Genomic DNA, 24,991 nt, shown 5'->3' with positions numbered 1-24,991 from the left:
GTTTTGAACTGCAGCCTCCTGCATCTTCTAAACCCAACACTCAGTTCTCTTCTATCAGGGTAGCTCCGGCAGCTATTTTTCCGCTGCCTGTCCTGGTACACAGCCTCTCAGGTTGCTTCCATGCTACAGGCCCTTTAACTTCTGCAATCAGCTGGAAGAGGGATTGTGCACTATGTCCACATGGCACTATGTTAAATGGCAATCTCCTTCCCCATGGTCAAAATCTTTCTCAAACATTTACTTGCAATTGAGTGATAGCCACCAATGTCCCCTGTAATGTTAATCGGTAGCTTCTTGTTTTCAGGTTCTGCTCATTTTATTCCTTCCTGTTCTACACAGCTGGAGGTTTTGTGATGCACTGCCCCTCAATAAGTCAGTTTCTTTTCACTATTATGCAGAGAGAGCTTTAATCACAGGCTTCCTTTCACTATTATTTTTCTTTTATAGCGAAATAACTATTTTTCTTTAAAAGAAAAGAAACTGGTTTATTAACTGCACCACCACTAGGCAGGAAACAGAAGCTACCTAATTAAGGGTCTCTTAAGGAGCAACTGATCTCTAACCACCTGGCAGCACTGAACAGGAAGTGATAAAAAGCACAGATCCTGCAAAGAGGAGGCTTTTAAACAGAGGCACAGTAGTTAAAAGCCTCAATAGCATTTTGACTGCCTACAGTTGGCAGGCAGGTGCTGCAATTAGGCTTTATTGCAAGCCTGCCCCTGAAAACCCCCTCAAAGTGTGTGTGGGGGGGGGATGCAGAAAACACTGGATTGGAAGAGGGGGATCATGATGTAATCTTCATTCTCTTAAGGCGGGGGGGGGGAGGCAATATGAAAGAAAGGGGCTAATCTGGAAGCTTTCCTGATCTCACCTGCTGGCAGCTAGGGAATGCAATGCATATGAAAAAGAAAGCATATTCCAGAACCTAGAACTGAGCCTCACATACCTCATTGCCCTGTCACAGCATCTTTGGGTTTGAATGGTTTCCTCCACTAGTCTGGAATTGTGTTGACAATACATATTTATAGGCTGGTACTTGGTTTCCTGTTTCAAGTGAATCATCCTTTTCAATTCTATGATAACAAAGCTTGGGTATTAAGTGCGCACACTGGGGCCAGACTAGAAACACTGTGTTTCCCATGTGACATATAGATGCTTCAATCTGCTCTGGAATTTGGCATGGCAATGATAGTACCCCATAGAATTGTTGTTGCTACTCTTACTATTATATAGGTTTCTTACTCACCCTTCATAATGAGGTCCCAGGGTGAGTAGCAACCATTTTAAAATACAGTATTAAAATACTGATTGGCTAACCTTTGGTTAGAGGGACACAGGTGGCGCTGTGGGTTAAACCACAGAGCCTAGGACTTGCTGATCAGAAGGTTGGTGGTTCTAATCCCCGCGACGGGGTAAACTCCCGTTGCTCTGTCTCTGCTCCTGCCAACTTAGCAGTTCAAAAGCACGTCAAAGTGCAAGTAGATAAATAGGTACCGCTCCGGCGGGAAGGTAAACGGCATTTCCGTGCGCTGCTCTGGTTCTCCAGAAGCGGCTTAGTCATGCTGGCCACATAACCCGGAAGCTGTACGCCGGCTCCCTCGGCCAATAAAGCGAGATGAGCACCACAACCCCAGAGTCGGTCACGACTGGACCTAATGGTCAGGGGTCCCTTTACTTTACCTTTACCTTTACCTTAACCTTTGGTTAGCATATTTGTGAAATGCTGCGTTCAGCTCCTGGAAAGTACAGCAGCCCATTATCTGTAAGGGTCAATTCATATGTTATAATTTACATATTTTTATATTTTATTATGTTTATGTTACATGCACTCAGTGCTTTTTTCTAAAAAAAAATGTTTAGGGGTACTCTCATCTTCAAATATCTCAAGGGCTGTCACATGGAAGAGGGAAGAAGCTTGTTTTCTCCTGCTCTTGGGGTTGGGGTAGGACATGAACCAATAAATTTAAGTTACCAGAAGGGAGATTCCAACTAAACATCAGGAATAACTTTCTGACAGTAAGAGCTGTTTGACAGCGAAATATTGGGAGCTTGTGAACCCTCCTTCCTTGGAGGTTTTTAAGCAGAGGTTGGATGGCCACCTGTCCTGGGTGCTTTAGTTGAGATTCCCATATTGCGGGGTTCAGACTAGATGACTCTTAGGGATCCCTTCCAATTCTAATAGAGAAGGGAAGATATTCCAGGCCTAGAGAGGCCTGGGAGCAGGTCTGTAGCATAATTAGGGTAGGACAATGTACCAGCAGCTACCGATTCCCAGTGTGGTGTAGTGGTTCAGAGCGGTGGACTCGTAATCTGGTGAACCGGGTTCGCTTCCCCGCTCCTCCACATGCAGCTGCTGGGTGACCTTGGGCTAGTCACCCTTCTCCGAAGTCTCTCAGCCCCACTCACCTCACAGAGTTTTTGTTGTGGGGGAGGAAGGGAAAGGAGATTGTTAGCCACTTTGAGACTCCTTAAGGATCCCTGACCATTAGGTCCAGTCGTGGCTGACTGTGGGGTTGCGGCGCTCATCTCGCTTTATTGGCTGAGGGAGCCAGTGTACAGCTTCCGGGTCATGTGGCCAGCATGACTAAGCCGCTTCTGGAGAACCAGAGCAGCGCACGGAAACGCCGTTTACCTTCCCGCCGGAGCGGTACCTATTTATCTACTTGTACTTTGACGTGCTTTAGAACTGCTAGGTTGGCAGGAGCAGGGACCGAGCAACGGGAGCTCACCCCATCGTGGGGATTCGAACCGCCGACCTTCTGATCGGCAAGTCCTAGGCTCTGCGGTTTATCCCACAGCGCCACCCACGTCCCACTTTGAGACTCCTTAGGATATTGATAAAACAGGATATCAAATCCAAACTCTTCTTCTTCTCTCCACCCCTCCAGATACCCCAGATCAGCTACGCCTCCACGGCGCCTGAGCTCAGTGACAGCAATCGCTACGATTATTTCTCCCGTGTGGTTCCTCCGGACTCCTACCAGGCCCAGGCCATGCTGGACATTGTCAAAGCAATGGGCTGGAATTACGTCTCCACGCTGGCCTCCGAGGGCAACTACGGCGAAAGCGGTGTCGATGCCTTCATGCAAATCTCCCGCGAGGCTGGTGAGCCAGAGGATACCTGACGGGTGAGGTGGAGGGGGGGCAGCAGAGCCAGGAGGAGGAGAACCCAGAGAGACCTTTCAGCTTGAGCCGCCACTTTCCTCCGGGAGAAACTGCAGTTTGGCGCTGAATCAGAACAAACGGCAATCAGGTTTTCTGCAGCTTGCCGTCTGTTCCGATTGAGCACCAAAGAGGGTTTTCCAGGAGGAAGCAGTGGGGCAAAGGCAAAAGTGCTCAGAAAGCACAGGGCAAGCAGAAGGGACAAGCAGAAACAGCACTTTCAATGAAGGTGTCCAACGGTTGTAAAACGGTCCAGGAAGTGGCAGTGGCAGAGGAGGACAGAGCAGGAGGGGGGGAAGGTGAGGGGGGAGTTAGTAGGTGGGTGGGGAAGCTGTGGCGGTGGCAGCAGGATGGTGGTGATGGGGAAGAGGTGGCAGAGTGGCATCCCAGCGTGTACTGTCACAAGAAAAGCACTGAGCAAAAGTGTTGACGGGCTCTTGGCCAAACCCCCATGAGTGCAGTAACTATGCCTGACATTCTGGAGTGTTTGTGGGGAGAAGACACATGCCAGTCATGGGCATAAAAGCAGGAGTCTAGTTCCCCATACCCACCTGTCTTTATATAGTTAGAGAATATCTATCTAAGAAAAGATGTCATCATGCTGCTGTTTGTGCCCAACGGAAGCTTAGGGACAGAACAGGGTGCAGCACAGGCAGGTGAGATTGCAAATGGGGCAAGCTGCCTAGGATAGCAGCCACAGGGGAGTGCCACCAGGATGGGCCAGGCAGGGGTGTAGGAAGGGGGGTGGGGGGCGGCCCGCCCCGGGTTCCATCATGGAGGGGGGTGTCAAAAAGGAACAACTACTGCCCTACTAGGGTGGTTCATAAAAAACTTTTTTTTTTGAAAATGCCTGCTCCAAAGGTCTTATCTTACTACACCAGGGATTATATAGCTGTATCTGAAATTTCACACATATCAGTTAATATATTGACCCTCCTCCACGAAAATAACTGTTTACTTTGCCGTTTTCATATGTTGTGAAGGCTGAAATTTCAATTCAGTGGAGCCAAAACACAATCCATCCTGTAGATTTAAGTATCTGTCCACAGTCCCCTCCTTGTTATCAGAGGCCCATAATCCACATTCCTTTGCAAGAAAATATGAAAGAACATAAAACTATTTTTGCAGGCAAAAAAAAAAAAATCAATGGGGGGGGGTCACAAGAAATTTTCCGCACCGGGTACCACCTGACCTTCCTACGCCTCTGGGACCAGGGCAGCTCCAGCAACCTCACCCTGATGAGAAAAAAGCACTGGGGAGGGGGACATTTTAAAGAGGGAAATGTGCTGAAGAGAAAGGCTCACGAGTCCTTTCCTCCCACAGTTCCACTTTGCAGGAGTGTCTCTAGCCTGTGGCTCTCCAGCTGCAGAGGTTTAAGTGCTGGACTAGGACCTGGGAGACCAGGGTTCAAATGCCCTCTCAGCCATGAATCCCATTAGGTGACCATGGGCTGGTCTCTCAGCCCAACCTACCTCACAGGGTTGTTGCGAGTATAACAATGGAGAGGGGGGGATGCGGGTCCGAAACCTTGAGCTCCTTGGAGAAAAGGTGGGGTAGAAATTAAATTAAATGAATAATAAACTCCCGTAAGGCCGAGCAAACATGGCCAGTGGTCATGGGAGTTGTAGTCCAGCAATTTCTGGAGGTCCTTGCCTGCTCTGAGCAGTGGCAGCTGCCTAGGAGTCCAAGCAAGGCTCTGTCATATCCCCTGGCACCTCGTCCTTTCTGAAATGGAGGTGCTAAAGACTGAATCTCTAGCACCGTTGGGCTCCTCCCGGTCACTTCCTGAAGCTTTCTTACACCTGTCAGGTGGAGTCTGTATCGCCCAATCCATCAAGATCCCACGAGAACCCAAGCCGGGAGAGTTTGACAAAATGATCAAGAGGCTGATGGAGACCCCCAACGCTCGCGGCATCATCATCTTCGCCAATGAGGACGACATCAAGTGAGTGTGCCGTTAGCGGCAATGCACAACGCGTCCTCCAGGGGGAGCGTTGGGTGAGGTATTACCGTACTTTTCCGTGTACAATACTAGGTTTTTTTTACCTTAAAATTGTGTGGAAAACTGTCTTATACACAGGGCAATCTCCCCCCTATTTTCTTAAATTGGAGTCCTAAAAATAGGGGGCGTCTTATACATGTGGGCGTCTTATACATGGAAAAATATGGTAGTAATAATAATACTATAATAATTTATTATTTATACCCCGCCCATCTGGCTGGGTTTCCCCAGCCACTCTGGGCGGCTTCCAACAAAATATTAAAATACCGTATTACATCAAACATTAAAAGCTTCCCCAAACAGGGCTGCCTTCAGATGTCTTCTAAAAGTCTGGTAGTTGTTCTCTTTGACATCCGGCGGAAGGACGTTCCACAGGGCGGGTGCCACTACTGAGAAGGCCCTCTGCCTGGTTCCCTGAAGCTTTGCTTCTCACAGTAAGGGAACCGCCAGAAAGCCCTCAGAGCTGGACCTCAGTGTCCGGGTAGAACGATGTGGGTGGAGACGCTCCTTCAGATATAACTCTCGCTTCCCCCCATGCGCCCCCTGCAGGCGAGTGCTGGAGGCTGCACGCCGGGCCAACCTGACCGGCCAGTTCCTGTGGGTCGGATCCGACAGCTGGGGCTCCAAGATCTCTCCTATTCTGAAGCAAGAAGAGGTGGCTGAAGGAGCCGTCACCATCCTACCCAAGCGAGCTTCTGTGGAAGGTAGGTGACAAGACGGCATTGGGGCCAATCATAGTGGGAGAGAGGACGACAGGCAGATGTAGACCCCACACCTTTTTGAACGGGATGTTTTGGGACATGGGACCTCAGCTGACCCTCATTCTTCCCATTGCTTTATTTCTCACCCGAACACACTTGGTTTCTAAATTTAATCTGCTCTTAAGCACCACACCATAATTGCCCTGGTTGAGAATACGAGAAGGCGCTAAAGGACATTAAGTGGTAGCTAATCCATTTTAAGGGGATCCCGGGTCTGTGACTTAGCACACTTGCAAACCAGCCATTCATAGCTATGAGGAAAGACTCTCCATTCACTTTTGCTGCCTGCTTGAGGGTTTTAATCTGCGAGTGCCTTTGAGTACGGGGCCATGGCTGGCAGTCATTCTGTATTGATTCCTCTGGAACCAAAATAGAGGAATGGAAAGATCAGGGAGCCTGAACAAATATTTGCTTGGAGGGTAGACTGACTATTTCTGTAGAAATAGGATCTTATGACTTGGGCTGCCATTTTTATTCACTTGACAGCAGCCTATGATGCAGGCAGAAATCAACAGGTGCAACTTTTCCCTATCGCACCAGCTCTAGGCTGAGCAAAGCTGATTGATTTCTGCCTGTTCTGGGCTGGGGAACTGTAGTCCTCCAGATGTTGTTGGACTACAACTCCCATGATCCCTGATCGTTGGCCATTACATCTACAGCTGATTGGATCCAGAGGTCAACAACCTCAGGGACACACACACACACACATTTCCCATCCCTGCCTTAGATAAGATAGAAGGACTTATAACACAGAGGGCCTTATTTCCTGGGAACCTTCACCCCCCTACAGGATCACACAGCATTTTAAAAATAAAGTACTGTAAAGGTGGGACGCGGGTGGCGTTGTGGGTTAAACCACAGAGCCTAGGACTTGCTGATCAGAAGGTCGGCAGTTCGAATCCCTGCAACGGAGTGAGCTCCTGTTGCTCAGTCCCTGCTCCTGCCAACCTAGCAGTTTGAAAGCACGTCAAAGTGCAAGTAGATAAATAGGTACCATTCCGGCGGGAAGGTAAACGGCGTTTCCGTGCGCTGCTCTGGTTCGCCAGAAGCGGCTTAGTCATGCTGGCCACATGACCCGGAAGCTGTACGCCAGCTCCCTCGGCCAATAAAGCAAGATGAGCACCACAACCCCAGAGTCAGCCACAACTGGACCTAATGGTCAGGGGTCCCTTTACCTTTACCTTAATGTCTACAGAGGTCAAGCTCCTATTATACAGAGGCTGGTGAAAAAGTTGACAATGCAGTAGAAGGATGCCTACAAAGGCCATGACCTCCCTGTTTTCTCCCCCAAGGTTTTGACCAGTACTTCACCACACGCTCCTTGGAGAACAATCGGCGCAACATCTGGTTTGCTGAGTACTGGGAGGAAGATTTCCGATGTAAACTGACTCGTCCAGGGTTGCAGCCTGATGAAGGGGCACGGAAATGTACTGGTATGGAGGCTTTGGGAGAGAGCTTAAAACAAGGCGGGGTGGTACCAGGGGTGGGGGAGGAATTCAAGTAAGTTCTCATTTGAAGATGAACCTACCATGGAATCATAGAATCATATAGTTAAGGGACCCTGAGGGTCATCTAGTCCAACCCCCTGCAATTCAGGAATCTCAGCTAAAGCATCTGTGACAGATGACCATCCAACCTCTGCTTAAAAACCGCCAATGAAGGAGAGTCCATTCCACCCTCAAACAGCTCTTCCTGTCACAAAGTTCTTCCTGGTGTTTAGTTGGAATTGCCCTTCTTGTAACTTGACGTCACTGGTTTGAATCCTACCCTCCAGAGCAGTAAAAAACAAACTTGTTCCTTCTTCCATGTGACAGTCCTTGAGATAGTTGATGATGACTATCACACCTCTTCTCAGTTGCCGCTTTTTCAGGCTAAACATGCCCAGCTCCTTCAACCATTCCTCATGTGGTTTGGTTTCCAAATTTGCACTTTCAGAAGCCATATGCGTACCAAAACACGGGCATCCTTCAAAATTTGCAGTGCAGCTGTTCAGCCAAGTCATATGTACAAAATGCATATGCTAGGCAAAAGTCTGCATAAAAATGCATGTATTTGTGAAAACAACATACAAACATGCATTATATTAGGAAATTTTGCTTTGCAAAAATGTGTGTGGTAGGCAAAATTGTGCTTGTTGGGAGAAGTATGCAGTTGAAATGCCAACACATTCTTATGAGGATTTTTCTTTTAAAATCATAAATTGCTGCAGAAATGTGGGGAGTTGAAGTTAGAATGCAGAAATGCGAACAACTTCAGGGTTAGAAAAAGGAGAAAGTGAGAGAACCAAAAGTGACAGATCCATCTGTTCCTTCGAAGATACATAGAACAGCTGTTGCCAAGTGCTCCCCATTCACCTGGTTCACAGCTGTTTCCTCCCAGCCTGGCTGTGCACTAATCCCTATTTTTGAGAGACAGTGGTGTTAGAAAGGGAATATTATCGGGGAGCTGCAGGGCCTGGGTTTATTTCACCACTCTGCAGGGAATGGAGGGGATTAGATTTCCAAGTAGTGCCATCCCAACCCCTTCCCCTCCACAGAATGTCAAAGTACTGGTTTTCCCTGCCTGGAGCCCCCAAATCCAGCCTCCCCTAGCTGAGATAGACTCGGGTTGAATCTGGCTTTTTTCTGAGGGTTCTGTTATTGCCATTATCACAAAGGTTCCCAATTCTTCTCACATTCTCTCCTGAGCTTCTGCCTGGACCCAAACCGCTCCATGTTGCCTGACAAAACTGACAGTGTTTGGGGGTTTGTTTGTTTTCCTTCTCAGCTGACACCCCGCTGTAGCTGAAATTATCAGTATGGTGCTGAATTCTTTGATCAAAGGATGTGCATCGTAAAATAATGAGATGTCTGAGTTATTACAGGAAATAAATTTTTATTATTACAGGAAATAAATTATTACTTGGAAATAAAACTGGCAAAAGTATGTAGCCAACAAAAAAAAATTACTGGTCCACTTGCCCTCCATATACAGTCATACCTCAGGTTGAATATGCTTCATGTTGAGTGTGTTCAAGTTGCGCTCCGCGGCAACCTGGAAGTAACAGAGCGCGTTACTTCTGGGTTTTGCCGCTCGCGCATGCACAGACGCTCAAAATGACATCACGCGCATGCGTGGTGAAAAGCGACGTGCGCGTGCGCAGACGTGCCATCGCTAGTTACGTTTGCTTCTGGATGCGAACAGAGCTCCGGAACAGATCCCGTTCGCATCCCGAGGTACCACTGTACATAAGTTGGCTAATGGGGAACTTTTTCTAAAGTTTCCTTCTTTGCCCACCTGGAGGCAATTCATACCACAAGGGGCAAACAAGAGTCTCCTGCCCCTTTCCCATCTCGCTTATTCAGCTTAATTAAAAGTTGAAAGTACATAATCCTAGTGAGCAATGACTAAAGTGGTTATCCTGGTTTTGTTTCCTGCCTTAAAGTTAATCTTGCTATTTGTCTGTGTGGCAACTATAGTTTCACAGGAGGTGCTGATTAGATTTTACTGGTAACTAGATTACATGTGCTGATCTTTACACAAAGTATTAGGAGCTCAGGATAACTTCCAAGACCCAGACTGCTTCCGAGGTCAAGAAAGATCATAAAGGAGATCTCTGTCATATTAAGTTATGCCAGCATTTCCCCATGCCATAATCCACACTACAGCAATAGACCATGGCAAAAGTTTCAGAGTAACACTCACCTATTCGCAGTTGCGCTCCAGCTCCCACCCTCTTCCTAGGCCGTTGGCTGGTTGGAGCTGATGGAAGCTGGGAGTCCAGAGAGCCACAGCTTCCCTTCCCATTGTCATACTCTAAGTAGACTCATCATTGGCTCTCACCCCTCTGTGCATGGTTCTGATCCACATTTTACCCTTCCCCCGCCACAGGTGAAGAGCGGATTGGAAGAGACGCAACGTACGAACAAGAAGGGAAGGTGCAGTTTGTCATTGACGCCGTCTATGCCATGGCTCATGCCTTGCACAACATGCACCTGGACCTCTGCCCAGGCCACATCGGGGTGTGTGAAAAGATGGACCCCATCCATGGCCAGACTCTGCTGCGCTACATCCTTGCCGTCAACTTCAATGGTGAGATGGGCAGAGTCCCTTTGACTGCAGTAGTGTTGGGTTGCTTCACCTGGCCTCAAATACAAAGGGCCCTTTTAAAGATTTGCATGCATTTAAGACTGAGAATTGTCTAGTGCTGGGCCAACTCAAGAGTAGGTCAACTGAAATGAAGGAACGTAAGTGAGCCAGGTGTGTCAGGTTAGGAGCATCCTAGACCCTAAGATTTCAGGGCCAAAGCTTGAGATCTGGGGACGGCCCCCAGTGATGTCACAGGAGCAGCCCAAATCAAAGACATCCCCACCCACCTGGAGACTCAAGGCCACCATCTGCCAACAGGCAAGGAAACCTGAAGCCTTCAGGTCAGATCTGGAAGTCTGGAAACCCAAGCATTGAGCTAACAACAGAGGCTGGTTTGGCCAATTCAGTAGATCTCTTCTACAGCAAACTCCCATCTTACAGATACTAGATACAGGTTTGGTTGGGACCTGCAGGCCTCATCCAAACCAACCCCCAATCCTATAACAGTCTGAAGAGCCCTGCTGGCATCCATCCCATCTAACTCAGGACCCAGTAACTCACAGTGGACAGTCAGACACCACAATGAAGTCTCCCACTGCTCTTCCCCAGCAACTGGTAATTTAGAACTGTGTTGCCGTGTTGCCCTTGAAGGTATCATAAGCCATTGTGTTGATAGCCCCGCCCTCCTTGAATTTGTCTAACCCCCTTGGAGAACCATCTCCTTCAAGAGAGGCAGTGAGCATCCTGCTTGCAGTAACTCTCCCCTTCCTACAGGCAGCGCTGGGACACCTGTGATGTTCAATGAGAACGGAGATGCGCCCGGCCGCTATGACATCTTCCAGTACCAGCTGACAAACACCACAACCCCCGGGTACAAGGCGATCGGGCAGTGGACAGAATACCTACGTCTGAACGTGAGTGACCCAAGCACAGCACTAGAGGTTGCTGTGGGGCCTGGAACACAGTGGGGATTTGGCCAGGAATCTGTGTTCTCATTGGCAGCCACATCATGTTGCATTCTGACACCATCAGACCAGGATATGTGAGGTGCAGAAAAAGGCCAGAGTGCAACACAGTCCTGCATATGCAGGGCAGAAACGCAGCATGGTCTCTAGGACAAACCACTCTGCCCTCTATATCTCTATGGTGTCTAGATCTATTTGCCTTTCATTGGTTGCCTCACAGGTCATTCAGTCAGTGGTCTGACTTTGCCTTCTCACCTGCTTATCCCCGCCCCTCTTTTTCTGAATGAGGAGAACCCATACTCTTTTCTGCTAAGTTCCCATTCAAAGCCCAGGCCCACAACTCACAACTCACCTTCCAGCCCAGAACCCATCACATTGTTCTCCATGGAAGTTGTCCTTCAAGCTTGTGCTTGAAGGCTGCACAAGTCCTATAGATACTTCTACTTCTTCTTCTTCTTCTTCTTCTTCTTCTTCTTCTTCTTCTTCTTCTTCTTCTTTAAATGCACCACATTGGTTCAGCACTGTTATATGCGGTCCATGACAGCCACGGTTTGCAAGAGCCATATACAGTGGTACTTCAGGTTAAGAACTTAATTCGTTCTGGAGGTCTGTTCTTAACCTGAGGTACCACTTTAGCTAATGGGGCCTCCCGCTGCCACCGCACCGCTGCTGTGCGATTTCTGTTCTTATCCTAGGGCAAAGTTCTTAACCCAAAGTACTATTTCTGGGTTAGCAGAGTCTGTAACCTGAAGCATCTGTAACCTGAAGTGTCTGTAACCCAAGGTACCTTTGTACCTGGAAAGCCCATAACCATGTTTCCAATTTGTTGTACATTTGGGCAGTGTGTTCATGGCAATTTCCTCTGTCAGGCTGGTATTCTTTGCAGATGGTGCACCTTTGTCTCATGGTCATTGAAGAAACATTTTAGTAGAAGAGGCGTTTCCACCTAAAACATAATAAAGATACAAAAAACATACAAATAAAAATACAGCAACAACCCCCAGCCAACAAACCCCCCTAAGCAATACCCCCTATGCTGTTCAGCACCTCATCTTTTGTAGCTGGAGTCAGTGATGGCCCTGCCCTCTCAGGCCAGGTGGGAACAAGCTAGCAGGTTTCCCAGGACTCACAGCCACATGAATAATTTTTCTCTGCAGAGGTGTTTTAAAAGTGTTCTGCTTTTAAGAAATACTTTCCACAATGGCCTTTAGGTGCTCAGGAAGCCCTGAGAGTCTACTATGGAACCCCCTGTTTCTTACAAAGGATTCTGGGGCATGCTCTGTGATACACTTGGTTCACAGGAAGGCCTCCACAGGTTGGGCCTCTCTGGCCTGGATGACATTGTAGAAGATGGCCAGTAAACTCTGTCAGGGAAGCTTCTCCACAATTACTGGTCCTCTCACTGGTTTATCCAGGGATGGGGAACCTTTGACCGTCCAGAGAAGTTGCTGGACTTCCATAATCCCTAGTCACTGGTTGAGCTGGCTGGGGTTGATGGTAGCTGGAGTCCAACATCTGGAGAGCCAACATCTGGAGAGATTAATCCTTGATACGCTTCCTGGAAATGCTCAGGTTCCTTGGAACAGTTTGGAAACCACTGCTCTGTGGCTCCCATCTTGTTTATGTATCTCCCTCTATAGATTGATGAAATGCAGTGGTCAGGAGGCCAGAAGGAGATCCCGTCCTCCGTGTGCAGCCTTCCCTGCAATCCCGGCGAGAGGAAGAAGATGGTGAAGGGCGTGCCCTGCTGCTGGCACTGCGAACTGTGTGACGGCTACCAGTACCAGCTAGACGAGTTCAACTGCGAGATGTGCCCCTTTGACATGCGGCCCAACCGTAACCGCACGGCTTGTCGCCCAACCCCCATCGTCAAGCTGGAGTGGAGCTCCCCCTGGGCCATTCTGCCCATCTTCTTGGCCATGCTGGGCATCCTTGGCACCGTCTTCATCATCATCACCTTCATCCGCTTCAACGACACACCCATCGTCCGAGCCTCCGGCCGTGAGCTGAGCTACGTGCTGCTCACAGGGATCTTTCTGATCTACACCATCACTTTCCTGATGATTGCAGAGCCCGGCATTGGCGTCTGTGCCTTACGGCGCCTCTTCCTGGGCTTGGGCATGGCCATCAGCTACTCTGCTCTGTTGACCAAAACCAACCGCATCTACCGCATCTTTGAGCAAGGCAAGAAGTCGGTGACGCCCCCCAAATTCATCAGTCCCACCTCCCAGCTGGTCATCACCTTCAGCCTCATTTCAGTCCAGATAGTGGCTGTGGTCATCTGGCTGGGGGTCGCACCTCCCCACAGCATCATTGACTATGAAGAGCAGCGCACACCCAACCCGGAGTTTGCCCAGGGGGTGCTCAAATGTGACATGTCAGACTTGTCCATCATCTCCTGCCTCAGCTACAGTATCATCTTGATGGTCACCTGCACAGTCTATGCCATCAAGGCCCGTGGCGTGCCAGAGAACTTCAATGAGGCCAAGCCCATTGGCTTCACCATGTACACGACCTGCATCGTCTGGCTAGCCTTTGTGCCCATCTTCTTTGGCACAGCGCAGTCAGCAGAGAAGGTGGGAACAACCAGGCCAAGAAGTGGGTTGTAGAGGAAAGGAAACCGGGCAGGGGTCAGGTTAAGCAGCGCACAAGGACCAAGCTATTTATTTACTTATTTATTACATCTAGAGGCCACCTTTATCTTCCAATGATCTCAAGGTGGGGTACATAGTTCTCCTCCCCATTTGATCCTCACAACAACCCTGTGAGGTGGGTTAGCCTAGGAGATGGTGAGTGGCCGATGGTCACCCAGTGAGTTTCATGGCTGAGTGGGGATTTGAACCCTGCTCGCCCACATCATAGTCCAACACTCTAACCATTACACCACACTGGCTAGAGGAGAACATGTGAGAAGTTATTGATAACAGCAGCAGAAAGGGAAGGGATGTTTTTCCCTTCTGCCTTTTGTCCAGTCAGAATTGCCCTCTCCAGGCTCCCTTTCCCTCCTCAGGGAAAGGATGCAGGAACCCTCTGTCTTTTCAGTTAAAAGCAAACTCAGAACGCCCAGTTTCAGGAGACTGTTCACACGTCTGCTATATATTGTATGGTTTGGCCCTAGGAGCTCAAACAGGCAGGCAGAAACTCTATGAAATGTTTCTTGCTGGGCTGTACCAATTCAGATTGCAGGTGGGAAGTGGGGTGGGCACTTTGTGAAACAATATGAGAACTGAAACACAAGCACCTTTCAAAATTTGCATTTCTCCGAATTTTGCAATGCAGTTATCTAGCCAAATAATGGTTACAAAAATGCATATAATTAGGGGAAAGTGCACATAAAAGTGCATGTTAGTGAAGACGACATTCTATTAGGCAAAACTGCTTTGCAAAAATCTGTCTATTAGGGGAAATTGCATGCAAAACTGTTCATATTAGGAGAAATATACACTTAAAGTGCTGGTGAATTTTCATGAGGTCTTAAAACTAAGAGAAACCAAAATTGACAGAGTGGCCAATTTCTGGTCAAGACTTTATTACCCACATTTGCATATGTAATACCTACTGGTTTGTCCCTTGTTGAGTTAACCCTGAGCTGGTCACTATTTCTCAGCCTAGCCAACCTTACAGGGTTGTTGTGAGGATATTGGCGGGATAACCCCACATCTGCTGCCCTGAGCTGTCTGGAGAGAGGAATACCATTGCAATAAAGCAAGCAGGACGGGAACTTAGAGCGATGACCCACCCCCAAGCCTTCCTCCAGTTCTGTGCTCCTGGGATTTAAATGTCACAACATTTCCTGAACTATCGAGTCTGTCATTCTCAGAGGGTGTGCAGCGAGAGAGCTGCTAGGGGTGCCATGATAAGTCACATTCATTCAGTAATTAACGGTTGCCTAGGAGCGCAATGTGCCTGCCTGGCGCATCTCTGCACAAGGCGGTCCTCTTGCCTTTTTGCCTCCAACCCAGTTCAGCAACTCATGTCGTGAGTGAGGCAGACTTCGCTCCAGGTGGGTAAATCCTAACTCTGCCCCATTTCCGAAGTGAACCTTCCCTGGTATAAAGGTGAGGCATACCTCTGATTTCAATCCAGGGCAGAGGTGGGGGAACAAGGTTTAGCTCTCGAAAGGTTGGAGTGTGATGGACTTCAGTAGTTCAGGCAGACTCATATGAGCTGACATGGGACACCCAAGACAGCCTGATCCAGTCCTGAGTTATATAATAATAATAATAATTTATTATTTATACCCCGCCCATCTGGCTGGGCTTTCCCAGCCACTCTGGGTGGCTTCCAACAAAATATTAAAATACCATAATACATCAAACATTAAAAACTTCCCTAAACAGGGCTGCCTTCAGATGTCTTTTAAAGATAAGATAGCTGCTTATTTCCTTCACATCTGAAGGGAGGGCGTTCCACAGGGCAGGCGCCACTACCGAGAAGGCCCTCTGTCTGGTTCCCTGTAACCTGACTTCTCGCAATGAGGGAACTGCCAGAAGGCCCTCGGCGCTGGATCTCAGTGTCCGGGCTGAACGATGGGGGTGGAGACGCTCCTTCAGTTGGGTGTCTCTTAGGGCCCCTTCCGGGCAAGGGTGCCAGTTCCTGGGGGCTGAAGCACTATGGGCCTCCAACCCTTTTTAAGGAGGCCAGGGGCCCTCTCCATATTCAGAGGGCCCCATGTGCAATGTCAGGACATTGTGTCAGGCCCCTTCAATCATTTGGAGAAGCTTCCATATCAGGGATGATTTGTGCCTACTGGGGCAGTCAGACACAATCCTGCTTTAAATGCTGTGCCTGCCTGCAAAAGTTTTGGGATTGTTACACAGCTTCATTTCCTATTTGTGCATATCCGGTCACTTCCTGCTAAAATCCTGCAACTTTTCAAACCATTAATGTTTGAGGCTGGGGGTGGGGGGGGGGAGCTTCTGCTACAGCCCCTTCAGACAGCAATAATGTGTTAGCATTGAGAAAGCAGCTAGTTAAGCGGAATAAATCTGCCACTAATACACTATTATTGCATCAAGAAGGTGTTGAAGAATGGGCCCACAATAAAGCACTATTCTGGAAGGGCCTTAAGTCCACTGACATCAACAGTCTTAGGCATGCAAACGCCAATTAAACGCATGCAGGGCACGTTAAAATCCATCACGGTCCACCTGTCTATCGCAAGTTGTTTCCCTGTCTGTGCTCAGGTTGGACAATTGACAGAATCAGGCAGTGAAGCGCTCCTTGGGCTGGCTTGCAGGTTTGAAAAACATCCCAGGTTCTCAACAAATAAGAGATCAGGAGAGAAGGCTGGGTTGAACCCTGCTGTGCTAGTTTTCTGCAGGCAGAGGTTTTGGAAGCTCCAGGAAACACTCAAAACCTGGAATGATACAGGCTGGGATTAGGATTGTCCCCTGCAATTGTATGATGATAATAAGAATCAGAATATATTACTTATACCCTACCCTTCTGGCCGGGCCTCCCCAGCCACTCTGGGCAGCTTCCAACAGAATATTAAAAACATGATAAAACATCAAACATTAAAAACTTCCCTAAACAAGATGGCCTTCAGATGTCTTCTATAAGTCAGATAGTTGTTTATTTCCTTGACATCTGGTGGGAGGGCATTCCACAGGGCGGGCGCCACTACCGAGAAGGCCCTGTGCCTGGTTCCCTGTAACCACACTTCTCGCAGTGAGGGAGCCGCCAGAAGGCCCTCAGACTGGACCTCAGTGTCTGAGCTGAATGAAGTGGCCCCAATCCAGTAGAGGGAGAAAAGATAGCCCTCCTACTTTCTTGGCCAGCCTCCCATTCTTCTCCCTGCCAGATCTACATTCAGACGACGACGCTGACCATCTCGATGAGCCTGAGCGCCTATGTGTCGCTGGGGATGCTCTACGTGCCCAAGGTGTACGTCATCATCTTCCACCCAGAGCAGAACGTGCAGAAGCGGAAGCGCAGCTTCAAGGCAGCAGCCACGGCCGTCAACGCCTCCACGAGGCTCTCACAGAAAGGGGCGCAGAACGGCGAAAGCAAAGACGAGAAGCCGGACAGTAAGTAGCCAGAAAGTAGGTATCGCTGTCTTATTTTCTTTTTCGATGGCCCCTTCCTGCCGTGCCTCAACTGACCTCCGTCTGCCCTGTAAGTACCACCCCCTTCCTTCTGCCACCCCCAAGGTGTTCCCACTCCTCCCAGTACCACCACCGCTGTGCCTTTGGGCCTGACAGAAATGGGGGCTTTCTGCCCCCCGTTGTTTGGAAGAAAGGCCAACTTTGATCTTTCTCTCTCTCTCTCTCTCGTTCCTCATTGCAGTAACACACCAGAACCAAAATAGCCTCGACGTGAAAGGAAGTGTGTTCTTAAACTTCAGCCCCACTGGTTCAAAAAAATTCCATCACTAAAAATGGGCTTTACCAATTAATCAACTGACATTTTCCTTGATTAATCTATCAGTTTAAGTTTTCAGACCTAACAGGAAATCCTGAAGAGCTGGGGAGAGTTTCAGGGCCTTCACCTAATCGCCCTTTGTTTCTCCTGTTGGAAAGGCCTGGTACAATAGTAGGTGATAGGTAGTCAGGGCTACTTGCAAGTTGGGAATTTGCAGCAGAAATGGGGGGGGGCAAGAAAGGATGGGGCGGGCTTTGAGAGCCTCATTCTCTCTCTCAAGCAAGCTGAACCTCACTGTCTTCCTGATGGTTTGTGGGGATCTCAAACCTCCTCGAGAAGTTTACAGTAAGCCTGATGAAGTCCAAACATAATGTGACTTCAACATGCTTGAGTTAATAGTGCTACCCTGGAGTTATTGCCATCATTCTTTGCAAACCTGGAATAGACATGCCACCTTGTCCTTTTCAAAGACCAGGGAAAACCAGGAAGTTGTGTTGCTTCAAATTTTGTTGGACTGCTGTTCCCACTACCCCTCGCCTTTGGCTGTGCTGGCTGACGCTGACAGGAGTTGGAATCCCTTTTATTTAGAATAATTTATGCACTGCTTAATCAAAGGAGCCCTATGCAGTACACGTAAAATGTAAAGCAAGTATAACTTAAAACAATTATCAACATACAAATAAAATCAGCATAAATTAAAGATGAGTACAGTGGTACCTTGCAGGGACGCGGGTGGCGCTGTGGGTTAAACCACAGAGCCTAGGACTTGCCAATCAGAAGGTCGGTGGTTCGAATCCCCGCGACGGGGTGAGCTCCCGTTGCTCGGTCCCTGCTCCTGCCAACCTAGCAGTTCGAAAGCACGTCAAAGTGCAAGTAGATAAATAGGTACCGCTCTGGCGGGAAGGTATATGGCGTTTCCGTGCACTGCTCTGGTTCGCCAGAAGCGGCTTAGTCCTGCTGGCCACATGACCCAGAAGCTGTACGCCGGCTTCCTCGGCCAATAAAGCGAGATGAGCGCCACAACCCCAAAGTCGTCCGCGACTGGACCTAATGGTCAGGGGTCCCTTTACCTTTACCCTTTACCTTGGTTTACGAACTTAATCTGTTCCAGAAGTCCATTCTTAAACCGAAACTATTCTTAAACCGAGGTATTCTTTCCCTAATGAGGCCTCCTACCACCACTGCCCTTCCACCATTCGGATTCCGTTCTTAGACTGAGGTAAAGTTTGCAAACCAGGACACAACTTCCAGTTTTGCAGAGTTCATAAACCGAATCGTTCGTAAACAGGACTGTTCTTAAACCGAGGTACTACTGTACACACAACTTCTTTATGTGCCGGGGCAGACTGCTGCAATGGAATTTATTTTGAGCAGGCATCTGAAACTGCACGACAGCTGGAAACTAGTCATCTTTATTTGCTGCTCTGCCTACGTCTGCCTTTGGCTTAGCCCACCTCTGACATATGGATCCCAGAAGGGGAAACTGGCCCTTGGGCTGGAAAAGTCACCCACCCCCACTTTAACAGGAGAAGGGCAAGGCTTGACCCTGCCCACACATACATCCCAGCATGCATGCACCCCTATGGGTCGCCCATTCAGACAAGCAAGAGGCATGACCAGAGTTCAAGGGCAAATTCCAGCCAGGCAAAAACTCCCAAGAAGAGTGTGAAGCAGGAATAGTGGGTGTGTGGGCTAGGGCCAGGACCCTGGAGCCCAACAGTGAGCCTTTGAGGTCTGCATTTGGCCCATAGGCTCAAAGCTTCCCACCCTTGTGTTCGGAAGTTCAGGCACCAAAGATGAACAGGACCTCACAGAAGCCTGGAAGCTTCCCCAAGGGCTCCTGTGTGGCGTTCCCAAGCGCAAGCGAAGAAGACGGCAGATTCGCTCCTGTCGCATTTTCTGCAGCTGCAAGCAGGCCTGGAGCCCCTTTGCACACTGGCCTTCGAGGGGAAAGCTGGGCGGGGGTGGCTCTGGAATATTAATAGCCACCCTCTGGGTGAGGATGTCCCAGAGCAGATGGCAAGCGCTCACAGCCAAGAGCGCACGCCTGACCAAGCAATGCGCAGAAACAAGGCGAGACGCAGGAACCTTGCCTGTTCACGCTGCCTCTGCCCTCTCACTCTGCCCCAGGAGATGCCACTTTGCCCACGTTCTCAGGATCACATCCTTTACTTAAAGCAACAACAAACCAACAAAACAATAGCTGAATGAACATGAAAGAAAAGCCACCCCCAATTTTGTCTCTGCTCAAGCCAGTGGGGATTCAAATCCCCATTCCGTTCATCTGCATGCATTGAAAGAGGGGCAGGAATCCAACTTTCTGCCATCCCAATTTAATATTCATTGCTCTATATATACCTGGCCCAACTGTAAGAACATGGGGATCCCTTGCTGATTTAGACCAAGGGAAATTTAATCCAGACTCTGCTTCCAAATGCAGCCAGCCCCAAGTGCTTGGCTGCCCATGAGCAGGACATGAGCAGACAGGACACCCCGCCCCCCCCCGGTGTTAGTTCCCACTGCCTGCCATTCAGGGGTATACTACAGTACTGCCTTTGAACATGGAGGTTCTGTTTAGTTGTGATCTTGAGAAACGTGTAGCGATGACTTACCTAATGGCTTTTTTGAAAAGCAAGCCGAGCTTTCACCAATTCCCCTGCCCAAGAACCTCACCCTCTCTACTGTGTTTTAGATCAGGAGTGGGGAAGTTCTGCCCCCACACCAAGACGTGGCTAAACCACAACTCCCATCTGCCCTAGCAAGCATGGCCAAGTGCCAGGGATTATGGGAGTTGTAGTTCAGCAACATCTGGTGAGCCAAAGGGTCCCTGCACTTGTTTTGAGTTATCGTGGCAGCTTGAAAGTGTTGGGAATGTTCAAGGTGGCAGGAGAGGATACATTGTTTATTAATATCCTTCCTAACTTATGCTAGCAAGTTCCTTTATGTAGCAGAGTTACATTCTCCCTTTTATATGCACAGCAGATAGCTGGTTGCAGGCTCGTGTGAGCCTCTCACTATTATACAATTCAATTTGTCTCAGATTGAATTGTACATTCCTGGTAAGTTCCCTTGAATCCCTCTTAAAAGAATAAAGACGCAACCATCTTATTCAAAGTCAATAAAAGAAGTTTACTCACATCAGTCGACAGTTGGATTCCTGAAGGCAGACTTAGTTACAAATATGTACATGTGGATCTGCCCCATATGGGGGAATAATCCCAGTGCTTCTGCTAGCTGAGAGCTAGCAAAGCAGTCCCAGCTAGAAGCTGGTCAAACGAAGAAGGAAGTCAAAAAGAGGGAGGTGTGCTGCGTGATTTGTCCTGTTGTTACCTGGACAAGTTAGGTCATGCCCACCTTCTATCACATGCAAAAGGAAGGATGCTCCAGCCAGGAGGAACAGGAAGTTTCGACTGGCTGGACCAAACATTCCCTCGCATGTCTTCTCTAGCAATACAAGGAATGTTGTACTTGACTGCCTCTCATGGATCACGTCCCACAGAAAGCACGGTGGCAGCAGAGTGTATATGTGCAAGGGCCCATTAGTCTAGAGCAGGGGTCAGCAAGGCTTACCGGGCATGGGCCGGATCACTCCCGTGGAGATCCTCCATGGGCCGGGCCGGCGCAGCGTGACACAGGAAATCACTTCTGCACATCCCCAGACGCCGGAAATCACGCCTGCACAGAAGCAATTTTCAGCATCTGGGCATGCACAGAAGCAATTTCCAGTGCCACAAACATGTGCAGATGCGATTTTCAGTGCCTGAGCATGCACAGAAGCAATTTCTGGTGCCACGGAAGAGAGTCCCCATGCCATGCTGTGCCGGTTCAGCACAGCGCATGGGGACTTGCTGAACAGGCAGCTCAGTTCGGGGGCGGCTTGTGGGCCAGTTAAATGGCCTCCGTGGGCTGCTTTTGGCCCAAGGGCCTTAGGTTGCCTACCCCTGGTCTAGAGCCAGGGTTGACGTAGGTAGGAGAAACTACTGGCCCTTCAGATCTTGTTGGGACTCCACTTCCCATCGGCCCCAGCAAGCACAGCCAATGGTCAGGGATGATGACAGAGGCAGTCCAACATGAGGGAGACTGAAGTGTCTCCATCTCTGATATAAACAGCTGGACTGCAAGTCTGTTGAGGGCTTTTCACGTTCGCCCGGGCGACTGTGTGGAAGCCCCCAGATTATGAACCAGGTTCTTGGCTTAAAGCCCTTCCCCCAGAAACTGAACAGCTCCCCTCCCCCCGCAGGCAGGTTTTCCCATTCGGGGTCCCAGCGTGGCCCATCCCTCCCCGCACCCACCCCTCTCTAACAACTCCCCATTTTGTGTCTTTTGCAGGCCTCCCTAAGGTGATGTACATCAGCTACACAGAACTGACCATGGGGCCCACATGACCGAAGAAAAGGATGGGCACAACCATTGTGGGGAATGGGAGGGGGGAGGGTTTTTTGTGGGGTGAAGCTCAACAGAAGGGGCTGGGGTGGGCATGTGTTGGGGAATAAACCTGTATTTTTACAACACCACTTTGCTTTTTTTCCCCCAGCTGCAGCCTAAGGGCATTCAGAGGGCCCTAACTGAGGCCCAAGTGCAACCGGGCACCCCTTCCCTACTTCTTCTTGGCAGGGGCAGAGAACCCATAGCACTGCAGATGTTGGCTGGGCCACAACTCCCATCATCCATGCCCATTGGCCATGCCAGTTAGGGTGACTGATGGGAGTTGGAGTCCAATGACACCTGGAGGGCAACACAGGCTCTCAAACCCAGCTCTAGAATGGAACTGCCCACGTCAGAAAGGCATTGTATTTTCGGTGTGCAGCCCCTCTCCCAGTCCTCCTGTTACAACAATGAAGGCACCTGGAGGCTCATTGCCTAGTCCAGATCTGGGCTGCAGAAAGTGCCCCCTCTAACCCGAACACCAAGCACTGGCGATTGGGGGGGGGTGTTATTTACAAGGAGCAAAGGAATTCAACTGGAACAGACAACTTGGTCATACTTCTGTAACTGGAGGGATGAGTGAATTCAACTGGGGGTGACTGGCAGGGGGATAATTATGCCCTCAATTATGCGATGTGGTATCTTCTGAAGCAGCCAGTTCCCTCTCCTCTGTCTCCCCCCGCCTTGTGCCAGACATTTTGCTACCTGATGCAGAGCCCAAGTGAGTCCCACCCCCCTGCCAGAGAGACAGCGTTTGATTGGACTGGACACTTGTCATGCTGTGTCCTCCCCACATACTGAATGTGCACATATCCTGGCATTCAGTGATGAAGTCCTAGCAGCTGAGAAACTTGGCTTATTTTTTAAACATATTATTATTATTATTATTATTATTATTATTATTATTATTAATTCAGTTTGTATACCGCTCTTCTTTCAAAGATCTCAGGGCAGTTCAGTGCATAAAAATACAGAATAAAATGACAAAGTACATAATAAAAACAAGAACAGAAACAAAATGATACAAATACAGTGGTACCTCCGGTTATGAACTTAATTTGTTCCGGCGGTTCTTATCCTGAAACTGTTCTTAACATGAGGTGCCATGAGTGAAAGCGTGCCTCCAGCTTGCTATTTCCGCTTGCATCCCGGGGCAAAGTTTGCATCCGGGAGCAACTACTTCCAGGTTAGCGCAGCTCGTAACCCGACACGTGCACAACCAGAAGCGTTCATATCCAGAGGTACCACTGTACACTTAAAAGGACATACAGTGGTACATTGGTTCTCAAACTTAATCCGTTCCGGGAGTCCATTCAACTCCCGAAACCATTCAGAAACCAAGGCGTGGCTTCCGATTAGCTACAGGAGCTTCCTGCACTCAAGCGGAAGCTGCATTGGACATTCGGCTTCCAAAAAACATTCGCAAACCAGAACACTTACTTCGGGAGCCAATTTTTTAGGAGGCCAAGCTGTTCAAGAACCAAGGTACCACTGTAGACTGTTCATCAGCAGAAGGCTTGGCTGAAGAGGAATGTTTTTGCCTGGCACTTCAAGATGTATAATGAAGAATATATGCTAAAGTTTTTTGGTTTTTTTAAAGCTAAAACTCACATTTAAACATTTCATCTGTTAACATTTAATACCCTTTACCAGGGACAGGGAAACTGCAGCCACCCAGATGTTGCTCGATTTCAAGTCCCATCATCCCTGACTATTGTCCTCGATGGCTGGGGATGATGAGATCTGGAGTCCAACAAGACTGGGAGGGCGTCCAGTTGAGGAAGCATGGCTTAAGGGAAAGACCATCACTCAGTGGCAGAGCATTTGCTTTGAACGCAGGAGGTCCCAGGTTCAGTCCCCAGCATTTCCTGGAAGAACTGAGAGAAAAACGCATCTGAAATCCTGGAGAGCCATTGCCAGTTAAGTGTAGCCAAGACTGAACTAAATATACCAACAGTCTGACTCTGTATAAGTCAGCTTCCTGTGTTTTTATGTCCAGAGCCAGCCCATTTTTGCTGCTTGAGGACATTTGAAGGGTATCTAAAGAGGATATCTCAAAGGGACATGGGTGGCACTGTGGGTTAAACCTCAGAGCCTAGGACTTGCCAATCAGAAGGTCGGTGGTTCGAATCCCCGTGACAGGGTGAGCTCCCATTGCTTGGTCCCAGCTCCTGCTAACCTAGCAGTTCGAAAGCATATCAAAGTGCAAGTAGATAAATAGGTACTGCTCTGGCAGGAAAGTAAACGGCGTTTCCGTGCGCTGCTCTGGTTCGCCAGAAGCGGCTTAGTCATGCTGGCCACATGACCCGGAAGCTGTACACCAGCTCCCTTGGCCAGTAAAGTGAGATGAGTGCCATAACCCCAGAGTCGGCCACGACTGGCCTAATGGTCAGGGGTCCCTTTACCTTAAGGAGGATATCTACAGGGCTATGACGTGGAGGATGGAGCAAGCTTGTTTTCTCCTGCTCCGGAGCTGAACCAATGACTTCAAGTTGCAAGAAAGGAGATTCTGACTAAACACCTGGAAGAACTTTCTGGCAGTAAGAGCTCTTCAACAGTGGGACGGACTCCCTCCAGAGGTGGTGGACTCTCCTTCCTTTGAGGTTTTTAAGCAGAGGCTGGGTGACCACCTGTCCTGTATGATCTAGTTGAGCTTCCTGCACTGCAGAGGGTTGGACTAGACGACCCTAATGGTCCATCTAAAATTCACTCCCTCTAAGTGCTCCACTCCAATTTCATGTACAGTACAAGCAACCAGACTTCATTTCAGCACTAGGACAGCACCCTCCACCACAGTTGAAGACAGCAAGCTAGCTGGAGGGGGGGATAGCATTCAGCTCTGTCCTAATACAGTGGACGCTCAGGTTGCGAACGTGATCCGTGCGGGATCCACATTAGCAACCCGCAGTGGTGTGTCTGCGCACGCACGGGTTGCAATTCATCGCTTCTGCGCATGTGCGACCCCCAAAACCCAGAGGTCACCCGTTCCAGTACTTTCGGGTTTCAGCGGGTCCGTAACCCAAAAAAACGCAACCTGAAGTACCTGTAACCCAAGGTATGACTGTACTTTGCCAATACTCCCCCCCCCCATATCCACCATGATATGCTGCCTGATGGCAGGGCTGCCTCTGTGTATAACCACCCATGCTGTAGCACTGAGCAGCAGCCTCCTATGAACAACCACATCCCATCATTTCCCTCCACAAACACACTTCTTTGGCTCCTCCTTTTTGGCTCAGCAC

At 49.1% G+C, this 24,991-nt stretch overlaps 1 protein-coding gene across 1 annotated transcript in view; it reads left to right on the top strand.

The window, feature by feature from the left end:
- The window catches only part of LOC310752540 (metabotropic glutamate receptor 6-like), a 41,721-nt gene extending 19,987 nt beyond the window's left edge, over positions 1-21,734 (top strand). Inside the window, exons 3-11 of the mRNA XM_083593097.1 lie at positions 2,889-3,105; positions 4,972-5,107; positions 5,714-5,868; positions 7,218-7,358; positions 9,796-9,996; positions 10,768-10,907; positions 12,599-13,534; positions 16,765-16,990; positions 21,654-21,734. Coding sequence (XP_083449223.1) covers positions 2,889-3,105; positions 4,972-5,107; positions 5,714-5,868; positions 7,218-7,358; positions 9,796-9,996; positions 10,768-10,907; positions 12,599-13,534; positions 16,765-16,990; positions 21,654-21,709 — 2,208 coding nt within the window. The 3' untranslated portion in view covers positions 21,710-21,734. The remainder of the gene's footprint in view (positions 1-2,888; positions 3,106-4,971; positions 5,108-5,713; positions 5,869-7,217; positions 7,359-9,795; positions 9,997-10,767; positions 10,908-12,598; positions 13,535-16,764; positions 16,991-21,653) is intronic.
- The last annotated feature ends 3,257 nt before the right edge of the window (positions 21,735-24,991 follow it).

This window comes from Podarcis filfolensis (assembly GCF_964270895.1).
Source record: "Podarcis filfolensis genome assembly, chromosome: 17".
NCBI classification, from domain to species: Eukaryota; Metazoa; Chordata; class Lepidosauria; order Squamata; family Lacertidae; genus Podarcis; species Podarcis filfolensis.
Note: the sequence above shows the minus strand (reverse complement) of the source record. Positions and strands in the feature narration are given on the sequence as shown.